This window comes from Anomaloglossus baeobatrachus, chromosome 1, assembly GCF_048569485.1.
Source record: "Anomaloglossus baeobatrachus isolate aAnoBae1 chromosome 1, aAnoBae1.hap1, whole genome shotgun sequence".
Taxonomy (NCBI): Eukaryota; Metazoa; Chordata; class Amphibia; order Anura; family Aromobatidae; genus Anomaloglossus; species Anomaloglossus baeobatrachus.
This window is the reverse complement of record NC_134353.1, coordinates 712,611,659-712,630,432: the sequence shown is the minus strand read 5'-3', so window position 1 is coordinate 712,630,432 and position 18,774 is coordinate 712,611,659. Positions and strand designations below refer to the sequence as shown.

The following is an 18,774-nucleotide window of genomic DNA, read 5'->3' as shown; positions in this document are numbered from 1 at the left end:
ATTTTTGATTTTTCCTTTTGGATCAAAGATTTGGAAGAAAAGCGGGTCCAGCTGGACTCCCGGCATGTCCCTTCTCACCCCACTGTGTCGGCGGTGCTGTTAAGGTTGATTTTCCAAGGCTGGAGCCTTCTCATGCCGCGCTCCTTCACCATCCCCTGGGGCTCTGGCTTGAAGTGGGAGCCAACACGGTTCTCACTGCTTTGCAGGAGACCGGTCTCCATCCGCAGCCCTTTTTCAGGATCCTGCTGGACGGAGCGATCACCCCCCAGGGACCTGGCAACCTGCGTCTCACAAGCTAAGTATATGAGACGTTATTACCACAGAAAGTGGTCTTTCCAGGGGTCCTTTATACTTTATTTATTGGGGAGAGTGTGTTTTATGTTTGTGTTAACATTTCCGGCCGGTTCTCCAGTTTTCACTGGAGAACCGCGCCGATGGTGCCTGCACGCCGGCCGCAGGTTTAAATCTAGGCCCCGGCTTCGCCTGAGGCCTAGTTTCGGTTTCCACTGCCTCTGCATGTCAGTCATGCAGAGGGACAGTGTGGCTCCGCCCAGCGGCTGTGCAGCACAGGGAAGGGACACTCCTCACTGAGGAAGGATTCCCTCCCCTGGCTACCTCATTTGCCGCTCTCAGAGTAGGCCCCGCCCCCTCTCCTCGCTCCGGTCGCCATTTTCTCAGCGTTCTCTGTGCCTGCATAGGCACAGAGATTCCAGATTGTGACAAGTGGGGGCCTGGGCTGAGGGACTGGAGGGCACAGAAATGTTTAAACGATCTGGCAGCCACAACCTCCGGTTTGTGCAGCTGCTTATTTTATCTGTTTATATATGCTGGGGGCCATTCTAGGACAGATCCCCCACCTCTGCAGCATGCCTCACATCAGAGCAAGGCTGCAAGTCTGTTTTTATTATGCACTGTATGTAGTCTCGTACGGCTGTACCGAGCTCATAAACTCAGTGGCCCCTCAGCCTGGAGGCTCATCAGTGGTCCCTCCAGCTGCTCCGGCTTCGGTGGCTGACCCCTGGTTTGGCTAGAATCCGCTATTTCCAGGGGTCGGCTGTCCCGGAATCTGCTGAGCATGCAGCCCCCTTCTCAGGGCGTTTTCTGCTACAGCTCGCTCAGCAAAGCTCACAGAGGACTCTCCTTCTGGTCTCAGACCCCGTCCTCCTGACATGGAGACGCAGGGTCCCCTGTCCTCCCCGTCCCGCAGCTCTGATTACGAGCTGACTCACTGGACGAGGAGGATGTCTCTACCAGGGGCTCGGACGCTGCTTCATGTACCACTGATCTGTCCGTAGGTTACGCAGATGCTAATGATTGGATTGCGTCCATTATACTTGTACTGGACCTCCATCCGCCTGTATCAGGGGAGTATTCCCCGCTGGCAGAAGGGCATCAGTATACCTTAAACAGGACAAGGAGTGTGTTCCTTAACCACTCCAGTTTTCAGCCCACTGTGTCCAAGCCCACAGCCTGTCCTGTCAGACCCCAAAGCGGGGTTCTGATGACTGTTTCCCCCTCCCATCAGAGGTGGTCAAGGAGTGAGCTCATTCGCCAAGGGTGGTCCCTCCGGTGTCTAGACTTTCAGCCCGGATAGTTGTATCAGTGGCTGACGGCACCTCTATAAGGATCCCACGGTACATTAATGTTGTACTGGACCTCAATCCGCCGGAGTTACCTTGCCTAGGAGAACACAATGTGTGTTCCTTAACCACTCCAGTTTTCAGGCCACTGTGACCGAGCCCAGGGTCTGCTCTGACAGTCGCTTCCCATGAAGCGTGATTCTGAGGACTGTTTTTTCCCTTTCCACCAGTGGTGGTCAAGAAGTGGGCTCATTCACAACAGGTGGCTCAGCCCGGACCGTTATGTCAGTGGCTGATGGCTCCTCACTTAAGGTTTTGCGGTCCGCCAGGTTGTCCTTCTGGCCAAATCTGTATGGGGGTGGCAGGAGCTTCGTTCTCCTCAGCTTTACAGCAGGGCGTTTTTTTTGTAGCCTTCTCTGCTTCTCTAGAGGAGATGCATTCCCTCACAGGGACTCTATGCCCGATATGGTTGCCTGAACTTCCAGACTTCAGTCTTTTCATCCTATGCCATGTCTGCCATGCTGGACACCGCACTGCGGTGGCCTCGGCTACTTTCCTCGCTATCCGCAGGCTCCTGTGGCTTCGGAAATGGAAGGCAGATGCTTCTATAGAAGTTCCTTGCTGGGCTCCCTTTTGTTGGGACCAGTCTCTTCGGAATCAACTGGATGAAATTAAGGAAGCTCTTGGCGGGAAGAGTTCTTCCATGCCACAAACCTAAACCAGGGAACCTGTCCAGGGCAGGAATCAGTTGAGGTTTCGGTTGTTTCGTTCCTCCATCTGATCGTTCTCTAAGCCCTCGGCCTCGTCCACTAGCTCGGCCAAGGTTCATAGACCCAAATGGCGCTCGAAGCTGCGTCTTCAGAAGACCGCAGGAGATGCTGCCACTGAGTCAGCTTCCTCCGAGCTATCTAGCCACGCCAACAACGTCCTTGGTCGGTGGCAGGCTCTCCCACTTGGCGACGTATGGTTTTAACACGTCTCCGTTCAGTGGGTGCGGGATTATATCTCCCATGGCTACAGGATGGAATCCTATCCACCCGCCAAACAGATTTTTTCTGTCAACTCCCCCCGGCTCCAAGGCCGCCGCCTTCTCACAGGCCGTGGCATTCTTGCGGGCCAATGGAGTAATTGTACCGGTTCCCGACTGGGAACGGTTCTGAGATTTCTGCTTAAATCTATTCCTAGTCCCCGAAGAGGGCGGTGCCTTCCGACCTGGATCTTTAGCTTTTCAAGCATGGTCAGGTGTGGCGTTTTCACATGGAGTCTCGGTCTTGTTCCGTGTGTTTTTCACCGGATCAATCAATAACCCAAGGAGATTCCCTAGCAGCCATCGGCATCAGAGATGCCTATCTGCAGGTGTCAATCGCAGTTTCACACCAGCGTTGGCTACGTTTTGCAATCGGAGTGGTCCAATTCGTGGCTCTTCCCTTGGGGTTAGCCACGGCCCCTCGAGTATTCTCATTGGGGCAGCTGTGATTAGGGTCCTGCACCTCTAGGGATTGGCAGTGATCTTTTGCCCTGGACGGTCTTCTTGTCGGGGCTTCATCCAGTGCAGACTCTTAGCAGAGTGCTTCGCTCACTCTCGCCACTCTAACCAATTCGGGTGGCTTGTCATTCTGTCCAAGTCCACTCTGACTTCGAACCAGAGGTTCCCAGGGACGCAATTCGAGACTCTGTCTGCACTTGTGAAGCTGCCCTTAGTCGAACAGTAGTCCCTCCGCTGGCGGTCGACGTCGTTCTATCAGGCACCGAATACAGGTGCTGGTCAGATGGTGGCGTCAATGGAAGCGATTCCTTGCCCAGTTTCTCCTGCGTCCTCTGAGACTGGATATTTTCCGCTGTACAAGCGAACTTCCTCCTTCCACGGGGTGGTGGCTTCGCCACTGACCAGGGGCTCGTTTCAGTGGTGGCTTCGGCCACTCTGTCTCAGGGACGCTCCTTCCTGGCCCCGTCCCGGGTGATCCTCACCAGGATGCTAGTCTATCCGCCTTGGGAGTAGTATATCTCCACCGTGGAGCGCAGGGGCTTGGACTCTCTCCGAATCAGCCCTATGGATCAATGTGCTGGAAATCAGAGCTGTATTTCTAGCTCTCTAAGCCTTTCACCATCTGTTGGCGGCTAGGCACATTCGAGTCCAGTCGGACAACGTGACAGCGTTTACCTACATCAACTTCCAGGGCGGGACACTCAGCCGCCTGGCAATGTTGGCGGCTCAACGCATTCTTCAGTGGACGAGGGACTCCTAGTCCACCGTATCCGCAGCCCACATCCTAGACGTGAAAACTGCGAGGCAGACTATTTCAGCTGTCCAACCGTGGTCCACGATCCTCAGGTTTTGCGGCAGACGCACTGGTTCATGTTTGGTCCCAGCTTCGTCTCTTTTACGTGTTTCACCCTCTAGCCCTTGTCCAGAGTCCTGCGCAAGATCAGTAAAGAGGGCCGTCGGGTCATTCTCATACTCCAGACTGACCCAGGCAAGCTTGGTACCCTGACCTGCTCCATCTGTCCGTTGTGTTGCCATGGCATCTTCCGGACCGTCCAGACCTTCTCTCAAAAGGTCCGTTTTTTCCGCCAGAATTCTGGACTCTCAGATTGACGGCGTGGCTCTTGAGTCCTGGATCTTGACGACTTCTGGTATCCCTCCTGAAGTCATCTCCACTATGACTCGAGCTCCAAAGTGTCCTTTGACCTTTTTGGCCTTGCCGACCCTCCTGTCCCTTCCACAGTTCGGTCTACAGCTAGGACTATCCCTCATTAAGGGACAGGTCTCGGCTCTGTCAGTGTGTGCCAGCAGCGTATCGTCCGGCTGGCTCCGGTGCGCTCCTTCAAGGGCGCATCTCACATCATTCCGCCTTACCGGCGGCCTATGGAGCCCTGGGACCTTAATCCGGTCCTCACGGTTGCCGGAAACCCTCCTTTGAGCCTCTTAGGGAGGTTTCTTTGTTTCATCTTTTCACAGAAAGTAGTCTTTCTAGTGGCCATAATTTCCCGCCAGAGAGTTTTGGCTGCACTCTCTTCGGAGTCACCCCCTTTTTTGTTTTTTTTCATCAAGACAAGGTGGTCTCCGTCCGACTCCGGACTTTCTCCCTAAGGTGGTTGCTGCTTCCACCTTATCCGGGGCATTTTTCCTGCCTTCCTTTTGTCCGGCTCCTGGTCATCGCTTTGAAAAAGCGTTGCATATCCTGGATCTGGTGCGGGCGCTCCGGATCTATGTGTCTCGCACCGCCGTTATTAGGCGGTGCACCTCTCTCTGGTGCTGACCACTAGTCAGCGTAGCGGTCTCTCGGCATCTAAGCCGACCCTGGTTCGTTGGCTTAGGTCGGCCATTTCCGATGCCTACAAGTGTACTCAAGTGCCTTCCCCGCCGGGGATCAGGGCACACTTGATCAGAGCTGTCGGTGCCTTTTCGGCTTTCAGGCACCAGGCTACGGCTCAGCAGGTCTGTCAGACTGCCACTCGGATTAGTCTGCATACTTTTTCGAAGCACTACCCAAGGCATGCTCATGCTTTTGCAGACGCGGGCTTGGGCAGACGCATCTTTCAGGCGTCTGTCGCCCATTTGTGAAGTTAGGTTTCGCCTGCTTCTCAGTTTGTCTGTTTATTCCCACCCATGGACTGCTTTAGAACGTCCCATGGTCTGGGTCTCCCATAGGAACGTTAAAGAAAAAGAGAATTTTGTTACTTACCGTAAATTCTTTTTCTTATAGTTCCGTCATGGGAGACCCAGCACCCTCCCTATTGCCTGTTGGCAGGTTTCTTGTTCCGTGTGTCTTCACCGGCTGTTGTTGTTGTAGACAGAGGTTCCGGTTCTTCCGGGTTTTACTCTGTCTCTTCTTGTGGGTGGATGTCCTCCTTCAGCTTTTGCACTAAACTGGCTAGGACTGGCTAGCAGGGGGTGTATATGCTAGGAGGGAGGAGCTACACGTTTTGAGTGTAGTACTTTGTGTGTCCTACGGAGTCAGTAGCTATACACCCATGGTCTGGGTCTCCCATGACGGAACTATAAGAAAAAGAATTTACGGTAAGTAACAAAATTCTCTTTTTTTGGACATTACAGGTTCCTTTTGAGTAATTTTAGTTTCTACCCCGCAGTTATTTTTTGTTAAATATATAATTCCACAAGCGTAGATCTTGAAGGATTGTTTGCACCGGTGCCTTGCCTCTAGGGATTCCTGCTTCCCAGAGGTAATGCATTCCTGATTGATTGACAGTTCAGACAATCAACATAATAGCATCTCTAGCTGACCTGTCCTCTCTCTGATGCCACCAACAGAGGTAGATTACATCTGTAGCACAATAGAAGCATACAAGCAACGAAGCTTTGAGCACCGCTGCTGCAGAAGTGGCCGGTAACCTAGACAATGAGCAGTAAACAATCAAATTAAAATTTCTTTTTTTGAGATAAAGTTGCTTGTTTTTACAAGCAGTCTGCCTTTTTATTCATTTATCAGTGGGATAGAAAAAAGTCTTTAATGTGGTATTGTAGATATGTGGCTAGGCTGTGTCTTGTTCAAAGCTACATACACTGTGTGCAGAATTATTAGGCAAATGAGTATTTTGATCACATGATAATTTTTATACATGTTGTCCTACTCAAAGCTGTATAGGCTTGAGAGCCAACTACCAATTAAATCAGGTGATGTGCATCTCTGTAATGAGGAGGGGTGTGGTGTAATGACATCAACACCCTATATAAGGTGTGCTTAATTATTAGGCAACTTCTTTTCCTTTGGCAAAATGGGTCAGAAGAGAGAGTTAACGGTCTCTGAAAAGTCCAAAATTGGGAGATATCTTGCAGAGGGATGCAGCAGTCTTGAAATTGCCCAAGTTTTGAAGCGTGAACACCGAACAATCAAGCGTTTCATGGCAAATAGCCAACAGGGTTGCAAGAAGCGTGTTGGGCAAAAAAGGCGCAAAATCACTGCCCATGAACTGAGGAAAATCAAGCGTGAAGATGGCAAATGGCATCTTGGCACCAGTTTGTCCATATTTCAGAGCTGCAACGTTACTGGAGTATCAAAAAGCGCTAGTTGTGCCTTACTCAGGGATATGGCCAAGGTAAGGAAGGCTGAAAAATGACCACCTTTGAACAAGACACATAAGATAAAACGTCAAGACTGGGCCAAGAAATATTGTAAGACTGATTTTTTTTTTTAAAGGTTTTATGGACTGATGAAATGAGAGTGACTCTTGATGGGCCAGATGGATGAGCCAGAGGCTGGATCAGTAAAGGGCAGAGAGCTCCACTCCGACTCAGACACCAGCAGGGTGGAGGTGTGGTACTGGTATGGGCTGGTATCATCAAAGATGAACTTGTGGGACCTTTTCGGGTTGAGGATTGAGTGAAGCTCAATTCCCAGACCTACTGCCAGTTTCTGGAAGACAACTTCTTCAAGCAGTGGTACAGAAAGACGTCGGTATAGTTCAAGAAAAATATGATTTTCATGCAGGACAATGCTCCATCACATGCATCCAACTACTCCACAGCGTGGCTGGCCACTAAAGGTCTAAAAGATGAAAAAATAATGACATGGCCCCCTTGTTCACCTGATCTGAACCCCATAGAGAACCTGTAGTCCCTCCTAATATGTGAGATCTACAGGGAGGGAAAACGGTACACAGCTATCTGAACAGTGTCTGGAGGCTGTGGTGGCTGCTGCACACAATGTTGATTGTAAACAGATCAAGCAACTGACAGAATCTATGGATGGTAGGCTGTTGAGTGTCATCATAAAGAGAGGTGGCTATATTGGTCACTAATTTTTTGGTGTGTTTGTTTTTGTATGTGAGAAAAGTTTATTTCTAAATTTTGTGCAGTTTTATATTGGTTTACCTGGTGAAAATAAACACGTGAGATGGAAATATATTTGGTTTTTATTAAATTGCAAAATAATTCTGCACAGTAATAGTTACCTGCACAAACAGATATCCTCCTAAGATAGCCAAATCTAAAAAAAACCACTCCAACTTCCAAAAATATTAAGCTTTGATATTTGAGTCTTTTAGATTGATTGCGAATATAGTTGTTGATCAATAATAAAAAAAAATCCTCTAAAATACAACTTTCCTAATAATTCTGCACACAGTGTATTAGCAAGCTAAGTATAACTATCTGTGAAATCTCACTCTTTTCCTGTTCACATCTTTCTGATCATCTTGCATGCCATGCTTGTTGCATTGCCTATTTAAAGGGAAAATACAATAAAAAAGGGTAGCATCAAAGGCTGTTACCCTTCACAACCACTGCCACTGGAAAAAAAAAAGTCTCTCCTCTTCAATACCCCTCCAGAATAATACAGATGCCCCTGCGGTCTACCACTGACTCTTACAAGATGGCTGTGATCTGATGTACCACCACATGACCATTGGAGCTAGTTAGTGGCATTAGCGGATTTGTTATGCCATACTCGCTGGCATAAGAAATCCGTGATTAGACTGCAGCAGTCACATGCTGGCAACGTTTAAAGAAAGACCACTAGTTCACAATCAGAAGTCATTTTCTTCTTTTTTTTTTTTTGCATTAACTTGGTGCCTTCAAGCACTCTCTCTAATTTTCCGATGTATGTCTTCTCTTTAGCCTCCAGTGATGCTCCTCTTCCGCTTGAGCGAGAGGAGCAAATACGTTTGCAGGCCAGGTGTCGCTTGGAGGAACAGCTGAAACAGTACAGAGTCAAGCGCCAACAGGAACGGGTGAGCACAAAATTCAGAACTGAAACTCATTTTTATTAATGAACATATGGGATACAATTTGTATATTAATTTGTGAGGAGCATTAATAAAATCTATAAAGGCAACAGAGCTATTTAGATAAAAAAAAAAGGTTTTTTGCAGTGTTTTTTCACTTCCTTATCTTTTTAAGCGTGGAAAAATGCTGAAAGAACTAACATGCTGCAGATTTCAAAAAACGTTCCAGTTTTCCAATTTAGGGGGCAAAAAACTGTGTGTGCATGAGATTTCTGAAATCTAATGATTATGATGGTAATGTAAAAGCAGCTTTTAATTTGCTTTAAAAACGCTGCAAAAATGCAGTGTGGGAACATATACTAACTCTACCAGCTCATAACATAACCATTTAGGCCCCTTTGACACATCAGTTTTATGCTGTCAGTCGCAATCCGTCAACTTTTGGGAAAAAAATGGATCCGGCAACTGATCCCGCTGGATCTGTTTTTTTTTCTCATTGACTTTTATGAGGGACGGATTGCAACGGATGGCCTCACGTTGCATCCATCTTTCGGCGGATCCGTCGAAAAAACTGTCCGTCGGACTGAGACAATGGACATAGTAATGTTTTTTGGCTACGTCGAAAAAAACGGAATTTGGTGAATTGGAAGCATATTTACGCAGGATCCATTGTCATCTGTCAATGACGGAATCCAGCGATGGATTCCGGTTTTTTAAACTGAGCATGCTCAGTATCACAACAGATCCATCGAAAAACGGAAGGAAAAAAACTGATGCGACTAATCCATTTTTTTTTGACGGATCCGTCGCATCAGTTTTTCCAACAGATTGTTACTGAGGGAAAAAACTGATGTGTGAAAGGGGCCTTAGTTTGTTATTCACTAATCCCATTTCTTATTCTAAACCTTACTGACAGAGATACAGGAGGGGGAGATTGGGCTTCAGTATGCGGGTACGACTGCTGTTTTCTCCTGTCTGACTTGGTTGAGAATATTCACTTCTGCTTTAACCTCTTAACACTTTGTTTTGTATATTATGGAGTGAGTTGGGGTGCATTACAAAGCTGGCATCTGCCTTTTACATCAGCAATCTATGCACAGTAGGTCATTGTAATTAACTTCTTAATGCCGTTGTCAATCATTGACAACTGTATTTAAGGGCTGTTATCCAGCTTGAGCCTATTGCTATTTTATTTTTTACAGGTGTAAGTCTCCTAAGGGGAGACCTAACTCATGCTAGGGCTCATTCAGAGAATATGAAATTAATTAACCTGATCAGTAAACGCTGTTAAAAAAAAAAACCAAATAGAAAGATAGAAATGTCATAACAATTTTGGGATGTTGCAGCACTAAAAATATAATGCTATGAGACGTGATGAAACCATATGTACCCCAAAATTTTACGAATAAACACAACAGCCCTACATGCTAAAAAAAACCAGCCCTATCAACTTTATTGATGGGAAATTAAAAGTTATGGGTCTCTGTTTTTTTACAAACAACTTTGATCTGTGCCGCCATTTTCAAAGTTAAGTATTTTTTCAAGCCTGTAATATAGTAAAAAAAAATTGTCATGTCATTATTTTTATGCCATTTTCTTATACTCTAGATCTGTTGTCCCCAAACTTTCTTACCTTCAGAGCCACATTTGACTCTTAGAAATGGTTGTAAGCCACATTCAGCATCCCTCCCCCAACTGCCCTTAACGACCCTATTGTTTTGTACAAATGTAATATGTATAAATGACATTATTTTTTTATATATGCCTCTATCTATCTTTATCTGCTAAAGAAGATTTAAGCTACCCTCCTCCCTTTGTTGCGTTTTTGATGCTGAAGAATTTTTGCATCTTAGTTTATTTGCTTTTTTCATTGCGTTTTTGTGTGCATTTGACACTGTTTTCTATCTGTTTGGTGTGTCATACTTTAATTAAAGCGCCTCTGTTTTTGAAACTTCCTGGTATTGATATTCTTGATTGCTGATTACATGCGTTTTTTATGCATTTCCGCCTCAGAAGCGTACTACAAATGCTTTTTTTAACCTACAAATTTTCCGCATCTAATGCAAGTCTATGGGGAAATTACACAGCATAAATAGCACAGTGGACATGAGATATTTTAATTCCATCTACTTTGCTTGTACTGTAAAACTCATTGTGGGTATGGCACGTACTCTTAGTGCACACTATGGGAAAATATTTTTTGCACACTTTACATCTTAATTGTATTTGCGTCCAATAATCTTCTTTAATCTGTTTTATATTTTCTTGCAGTCTAGCCAATCAACTCCTAAAAATCGTCCATCAAGCACTTTAGATCCTGAACTTATGTTTAATCCAGATAATCTTCCTCGGGCTAGCACTGTGGCAATGACTAAGGAGTATTCCTTCTTACGTACAAGTGTCCCACGAGGACCCAAACTGGGCAGTCTTGGCCTTCCTTCATCTTCCAAAGTGAAGCGGTCATCTAAATCCTCAAAGTCTTCCAGTAAGATACGGTCACTGGCAGATTACCGCAAAGAATCTTCAGAAACAAACAGTACCAGTATAGGGTATTCCGATTCTTCTCCTGGATCCCTACAGCCCAACAGAGGGAGTAATACATCTGTAGTGTCTGAGATCAGTGTTGAAGCAGGACAGCGAACTGAAAGTATCAGTTGTTTTGCGGACAACAGTTCTGAGTTTGATGGAAGTGATTTGAGCATAAGACATGATGGCAATGAGAGTGATAGCTCTACACATAGTAGTGTGTCTGCTGGACAAGGCGTTTACCTGAGTGCTGTGTCTCCGAGGCGGGAAGAAGAATATATTGTAAATGGTCAGAGTATACCTGCAGAGGATGTCGGACAGTTCCCATCACTCAGAGATGTTCTACAAGCAGCTGCTGCAGAACAGCATGCACAGGACGCTGAAGGGAATGGGGAACCTAGAAGCCGGAGAGACAGTATATCAAGCAGGTATGAAGCACTGCCCATTCAGGAAACCAATGATAATTACCAGCAACCATGTAACAAAACGTTTCCCTCTCTGTTATTCAAAATCTAAAATCAGAACCTTTTATTTCTGTAAAATAAATGGTATGCATTGAAAGGAGCAGAAGAAAAAGTGGTTATCGCGTAACTGCTAGTATGCAAATTGTGTGACAGTGAAAAAGAGTGGAATCCTAACAATGTGCATGTTACACACTTCTAGGATGTTGGACCTGCTTGCTAATTTTAAACGTAGCCTAGAGAGCCCCTTTTAAGGCACTGTTTATTTTAATGTTTTCTTAATAAATATGTATATTCCGCAGAACTTTACATTTAGGCAGGGACATGTACATGCAATTAAAACAAAACAAAAGAACAAATAGTTCACCAGTTACAGGAGGAGTGCGGGCATTGCTCGCAAGTTTACATACTATTAGGAAATAGGGGGGGCACTATAGGTAGAACGTGCCTGTTGTGTATGATCCAACCATCATTCTAATAACAGTTTTCATCTAAAGCTGCATGATTTGATCGTCAGCCAAAATCTGTCAAGTGCAGTTATCTTGTGCATGGAGAACGTGGACAAAGATGAATAGGAGGGAGCAGATTATGGTTAACATTTAGAAGAAGAGAACAGTGGAGAGTTAGATTAGTGAGGTTGAGGTGATGGGTCTGTAAGAGATGTTTTTTTTAAAGCATACGTGAAGACTTTGGGGCTTTTGCGTTTTGTTTAGAGTAGTGCATTCCAGAACACTGGCGCAACACTAGAGGGAAGTCTTTGAGACTGAAGTGCGAGATTCAGATTATGGAGGATCTGAGTCTGAGATCAGTTACAGAATGGAGAGCTTGGGTAGAGTGATTTTATTTGTTGTTATTATTGGTAATAATATTGCTATTATGAGCCTGTATCCGTTAAAGAGAACCTGTCAGTGGAGTCAAGCATCACAAAGCACAGGCAACATGAATCAGTGCCTGGCTTCAATCCGGGGAAAACATAGTCTGAAGAGCTGGCTGGTCAATATAGGGATAGATGAGACTAATATGCCGCCACCCATGGACAGCTTCTCCGTGCTCCGCACTAGCTAATTGACAAGTCTTGCATCTGGGTAGATGGGTAAAGACCTGTCAATGAACTAGAGTGGTGCAGGGACGCGGGTCTGGATTAGTCTAATCTCTCCCTATGGTACCCAGCCGGCTCTTCAAACTATGTTTTCACCTAAATGCTGCAGAATTTCAGGGAAAAACATACCTGACTGTAATCGTGCATCCAGGCTCTGAGTCACGCGGTATATGGTTTAGGCAGCATGAATCGACTGACAGATTCCCTTTTAACAATAATTTGTTGTCTGTTTGTCTTTTACATGCAGTGTTTCTATGGAGAGCTCTATTGCTGGCACCCATGATGAACTACTTCAGGTCCTCAAGGAAAAGATGAGACTGGAGGGACAGCTGGAGACTCTATCAGCAGAAGCTAGCCAGGTGAAAAGTGTAGTGTTTGGGATTTTTTTTATTTATTTTTTTTTTATTTTATATACAGAAGTCAGCACAAATTCAAATTTGATAAAAATTAAGGCGGATCACTGCTTTTCTTATAGGAATAGATCTGTGCCTCTGAGGTGGGAAGAATATGTTGTCCGTACACAACTTTTCCACTTGGTATAAATGGGCCTATGATATGTGTAAAAATGATACTACAAGCTATAAATAGTTAACTATTATTATTTTCTTTTTCGCTCCTAATTGGGAGACCCAGACAGCGGGTGTATAGCTACTGCCTCTGGAGGCCGCACAAAGAACTACACTTAAAAGTGTAAGGCCCCTCCCCTTCTGGCTATACACCCTCCCGTAGGAGTACGGATTCCTCAGTTTTAGCTTTGTGCGCAAGGAGGTCAGACACGCACGCATAGCTCCATTGTTTTTAGTCAGCAGCAGCTGCTGACTATGTCGGATGGAAGAAAAGAGGACACATACAGTGTCCCCAGCATGCTCCCTTCTCACCCCACTTATGTCGGAGGTGTTTGTAAGGTTGAGGTACCCATTGCGGGTACGGCGGCAGGAGCCCACATGCTGATTCCTTCCCCATCCCTTTTTACAGGGCTCTGGGTGAAGTGGGATTTACCGGTCTCCAGGCACTGAGACCGGGCTCCATCTACAGCCCCTGGAGAAGATGCTGGATGGAGCGGAGTACGTCAGGGACATGGCCCTGCTTCCTTAAGGTACTCTGGGTCCCCGTGCATTTGGCGCTCACACCGCAGCATGCTGGGTGTTGTAGTGCGCCGGGGGACGTCAGCGCTGCGGCGCCTGTGCCATGGCCTCATTCAGCTTAGCTGAAGCAGGCACACTTATGGGATCGGCCGCGCCGGCCGCTGGGGCTGCGGCACGGCTGGCACTTGTAGTGCGCCGGGGACTTCAGCGCGGCCTGCGCTTTTACGGCGGCCGCGCTGATAACTACAGTCCCCGGCTTTTTGCGGCCTGTTTCCGTTCGTTCCCGCCCCCGGACCTGCCAGTCAGGAGAGGGGCGGGACGCTGCCCACGTCTAGGACTCGGTCGCGCCGGCCGCTGGAATAGCGGCGCGGCTGGCACTTGTAGTGCGCCGGGGACTTCAGCGCGGCCCGCGCTTTTACGGCGGCCGCGCTGATAACTCGAGTCCCCGGCTTTTGCGGCCTGCTTCGTTCGTTCCCGCCCCCAGACCTGCCAGTCAGGAGAGGGGCGGGACGCTGGCCAGTGCATCAGCGCTGAGGGCTGGAGTCGTTTTTACATACTCCAGCCCTCACAGTCAGCACAGAGGGGACACTGTTCCCGCACTTTTGTTTGGGAACTCCCACGAACCGCCCCTCTCCACACAAGCCGGCAGCCATTCTTGCCAGACACGCTGCGCTGCAGAGGGGAGCCGGGGAGACCCAGACAAGGCATTCTGCAGCCTCTTACCCGCTGTTCAGCGGGCGGTAAGCAGCCCTCAGGGCTCACCCCCTCTTGTGCTCGTAGTATTCTTAGTATTTTGTTGCTACAAATACTTTGTACTGCATAGCGCTGGTCGCCCTTTTGGCTATAGACTCTCTCACATGCAGAGAGCCAGCAGCATGTCGCCCGTAAAACGCAAGGGTGCCAAAGCACAGACATTATATGCTTCCTGCACCGCATGTGGGACTTTTCTATCGGCAGGCTCCACGGACCCCCATTGTGTGCAGTGCTCGGCCCCTGCGGCGCTTGCACAGTCGGGACCTCTGCTGGACGTGTCCCAGGGTGTACCACCTGTGAATGCTGTCCAGGTGACAGGAACTGAGTTTGCAGCTTTTGCTGACAGAATGTCTCTCACTATGTCACAAATTCTTGACACATTGCGAGCTAGGCCTGTACTTCAGACCACGGACACTGTGCAATCATTGCCCCCTGGTGCCCCTCAGCTCCTAGCTCCGGGACGGGCATCTACACCTCAGGGTGAAGACTCTGACTCGGACGATGGCCCCGGGCAGCCTAAGCGGGCTCGTTATGACGGGCCTTCACATTCATCTCAATGGTCTGGATCCCAGCGGGATGAATCTATGGGTGATGAGGCGGACGTAACTGATCAGGATTCTGATCCTGGGACCGCTCTCAATCTAGATACACCAGATGGTGACGCCATAGTTAATGATCTTATATTTAACACCAATAAGATGTTGAATATTTCCCCACCAGCTCCTCCTGTAGAGGAGTCAGCTTCGCAGCACGAGAGAATCCATTTCAGATACCCTAAGCGTACATTAAGCACTTTTCTGGACCACGCTGACTTCAGAGACGCAATCCAGAAACCCCACGCTTATCCTGAAAGGCGTTTTCCTAAACGACTTAAAGATACACGCTACCCTTTTCCCTCTGAAGTGGTCAAGGGTTGGACCCAGTGTCCAAAAGTGGATCCTCCAATTTCCAGGCTTGCAGCTAGATCCTTGGTTGCTGTTGAAGATGGAGCGGCACTTAAAGATGCCACTGACAGGCAGATGGAGCTCTGGCTGAAATCCATCTATGAAGCGATTGGAGCGTCATTAGCGCCTTCTTTTGCGGCCGTATGGGCACTCCAAGCTATCACGGCCGGGCTTGCGCGAGTCGACTCAGTCACACGTGCATTTGCCCCGCAGGTAGCACCATTGACCTCGCAAATGGCGGCATTCGCGTCGTACGCGATTAATGCTGTTCTGGACGCTACAAGCCGCACGGCAGTGGCGTCAGCCAACTCAGTTGTTTTGCGTAGGGCTCTGTGGTTGAGACATTGGAAAGCAGATTCTCATTCCAAGAAGTGCTTAACCAATTTGCCTTTTTCTCGTGACCGATTGTTTGGAGAGCGTTTGGATGAAATCATCAAACACTCCAAGGGTAAGGACTCTTCCTTACCGCAACACAGACAAAACAAGCCCCAACAGAGGAGGGGTCAGTCTGGTTATCGGTCCTTTCGAGGACAGGGCAGGTCCCAATTCGCCTCGTCAAAAAAGACTCAAAAGGACCAGAGACGTTCAAATCCTTGGAGGTCTCAGTCACGCCCAAAAAGACCAGCCGGAGGAACCGTTGCCAAAACGACGTCCTCCTGACTTGCGGTCTCCGATACCCACGCCCGCGGTCGGTGGGAGGCTGTCCCACTTTGGCGACATTTGGCTAGCAAGCGTCAAAGACCGTTGGGTGAGAGATATTCTATCTCACGGGTACAGGATAGAGTTCAGTTCTCGTCCGCCAACTCGTTTCTTCCGAACTTCTCCACCACCAGACCGAGCCGATGCTCTGTGGCAGGCGGTGGCCGCTCTAAAGGCGGAAGGAGTGGTGACCTCCGTCCCTCTTCAGGAACAGGGTCACGGTTTTTACTCCAATCTGTTTGTGGTCCCAAAAAAGGACGGATCGTATCGTCCCGTCCTGGATCTGAAGTTGCTCAACAGACACGTAAAAGTCAGGAGGTTCCGGATGGAATCCCTACGCTCCGTCATAGCCTCAATGTCTCAGGGAGATTTTCTAGCATCAATAGACATCAAAGATGCGTATCTCCACGTGCCGATTGCACCAGAGCATCAGCGTTTCCTACGTTTCGTCATACACGACGAGCACCTACGGTTCGTGGCGTTACCCTTCGGTCTGGCAACAGCCCCCCGGGTCTTCACCAAAGTCATGGCAGCAGTAGTAGCTGTTCTGCACTCGCAGGGTCACTCGGTCATCCCGTATCTAGACGACCTGCTTATAAAGGCATCCTCTCAAGAAGCATGCCAACACAGTCTGGAGGTGGCGCTAGACACTCTCCAGACTTTCGGGTGGATTATCAACTTTCCAAAGTCTCATCTAACCCCGACCCAATCTCTGACTTATCTTGGCATGGAGTTTCATACTCTATCAGCGATAGTGAGGCTTCCACTGGACAAGCAGTGCTCGCTACGGACTGGAGTGCAATCTCTCCTTCAGAGCCAGTCGCACTCACTGAGGCGCCTCATGCATTTCCTAGGAAAGATGGTAGCAGCAATGGAGGCAGTCCCGTTCGCGCAGTTTCATCTGCGCCCTCTCCAATGGGACATTCTGCGCCAATGGGATGGGAGATCGACGTCCCTCGACAGGACGGTCTCCCTCTCTCAGACTGCCAAGGACTCTCTACGTTGGTGGCTTCTCCCCAACTCATTGTCACAGGGAAAGTCGTTCCTTCCCCCGTCCTGGGCAGTGGTCACGACAGATGCGAGCCTATCAGGGTGGGGAGCGGTGTTTCTCCACCACAGGGCTCAGGGGACGTGGACTCAGGAAGAGTCCACCTTGCAGATCAATGTTCTGGAAATCAGAGCAATCTATCTTGCTCTGCGAGCCTTCCAACAATGGCTGGAAGGCAAGCAGATTCGGATTCAGTCGGACAACTCCACAGCGGTGGCGTACATCAACCACCAAGGGGGAACACGCAGTCGCCAAGCTTTTCAAGAAGTCCAGCGGATTTTGACGTGGGTGGAAAGCAGAGCGTCCACCATATCTGCAGTTCACATCCCAGGCGTGGAAAACTGGGAAGCGGACTTTCTCAGTCGCCAGGGCATGGACGCAGGAGAATGGTCCCTTCACCCGGACGTGTTTCAACAGATCTGTTGCCGCTGGGGGTCGCCGGACGTCGATCTGATGGCGTCACGGCACAACAACAAGGTCCCAGTTTTCATGGCACGGTCTCACGATCACCGAGCGCTGGCGGCAGACGCATTGGTTCAGGATTGGTCGCAATTCCGACTCCCCTATGTGTTCCCACCTCTAGCATTGTTACCCAGAGTTCTCCGGAAAATCAAGTCCGACTGCCAGCGAGCCATACTCGTCGCTCCAAATTGGCCAAGAAGGTCGTGGTACCCGGATCTGTGGCATCTCACGGTAGGCCAGCCGTGGGCACTACCAGACCGTCCAGATCTGTTGTCTCAAGGGCCGTTTTTCCATCAGAATTCTGCGGCCCTGAACCTGACTGTGTGGCCATTGAGTCCTGGATCCTAGCGGCCTCAGGTTTATCTCAGGGAGTTGTTGCCACAATGAGACAGGCTAGAAAACCATCCTCAGCTAAGATCTATCACAGAACGTGGAAGATATTCTTAGCCTGGTGCTTGGCTCAAGGGTTTTCTCCCTGGCCATTTGCATTGCCAATTTTTCTTTCCTTCCTGCAGTCTGGGTTGGAAAAAGGTTTGTCCCTTAGCTCGCTTAAGGGTCAAGTCTCCGCGTTATCCGTATTCTTTCAGAAGCGCTTGGCACAGCTTTCTAAAGTACGCACGTTTCTCCAAGGAGTTTGTCATATCGTTCCTCCTTACAGACGGCCATTGGAACCCTGGGATCTGAACAAGGTTCTCCTTGCTCTTCAAAAGCCGCCTTTCGAGCCCTTGAAAGAGGTTCCCCTTTCTCGGCTTTCACAAAAGGTAGTTTTTCTTGTAGCGGTCACATCTCTTCGAAGAGTGTCCGAGCTGGCGGCGTTATCTTGCAAATCTCCCTTCCTGGTGTTTCACCAAGACAAGGTAGTACTGCGTCCAATTCCAGAGTTTTCTCCCAAGGTGGTTTCTTCCTTTCATCTCAATCAGGATATCACTTTGCCATCTTTGTGTCCGCATCCAGTTCACCAATTTGAAAAGGGTTTACATCTGTTGGACCTGGTGAGAGCACTCAGGATTTACATTTCTCGCACGGCGCCTCTACGCCGTTCGGATGCGCTCTTTGTCCTAGTCGCTGGTCAGCATAAGGGATCGCAAGCTTCCAAATCCACCCTGGCGCGGTGGATCAAGGAACCAATTCTTCACACATACCGTTCTGCTGGGCTTCAGATTCCATCTGGACTGAAGGCCCATTCTACCAGAGCCGTTGGTGCGTCCTGGGCGTTGAGGCATCAGGCTACGGCTCAGCAAGTGTGCCAGGCGGCTACCTGGTCGAGTCTGCACACGTTTACCAAACACTATCAAGTGCATACCTACGCTTCGGCAGACGCCAGCCTAGGTAGACGGGTCCTTCAGGCGGCGGTGGCCCACCTGTAGGAAGAGGCTGTATGACAGCCCGTTCATGTGGTATCTTTTTACCCACCCAGGGACTGCTTTTGGACG

General features: G+C 48.6%; 1 protein-coding gene across 2 annotated transcripts in view; it reads left to right on the top strand.

The window, feature by feature from the left end:
• The window catches only part of GOLGA3 (golgin A3), a 151,818-nt gene that overhangs the window by 42,905 nt on the left and 90,139 nt on the right, over positions 1-18,774 (top strand). For both annotated transcript variants that reach the window (XM_075321798.1, XM_075321791.1), the window contains exons 4-6: positions 8,158-8,270; positions 10,536-11,218; positions 12,598-12,709. In XM_075321798.1, coding sequence (XP_075177913.1) covers positions 8,158-8,270; positions 10,536-11,218; positions 12,598-12,709 — 908 coding nt within the window. The remainder of the gene's footprint in view (positions 1-8,157; positions 8,271-10,535; positions 11,219-12,597; positions 12,710-18,774) is intronic.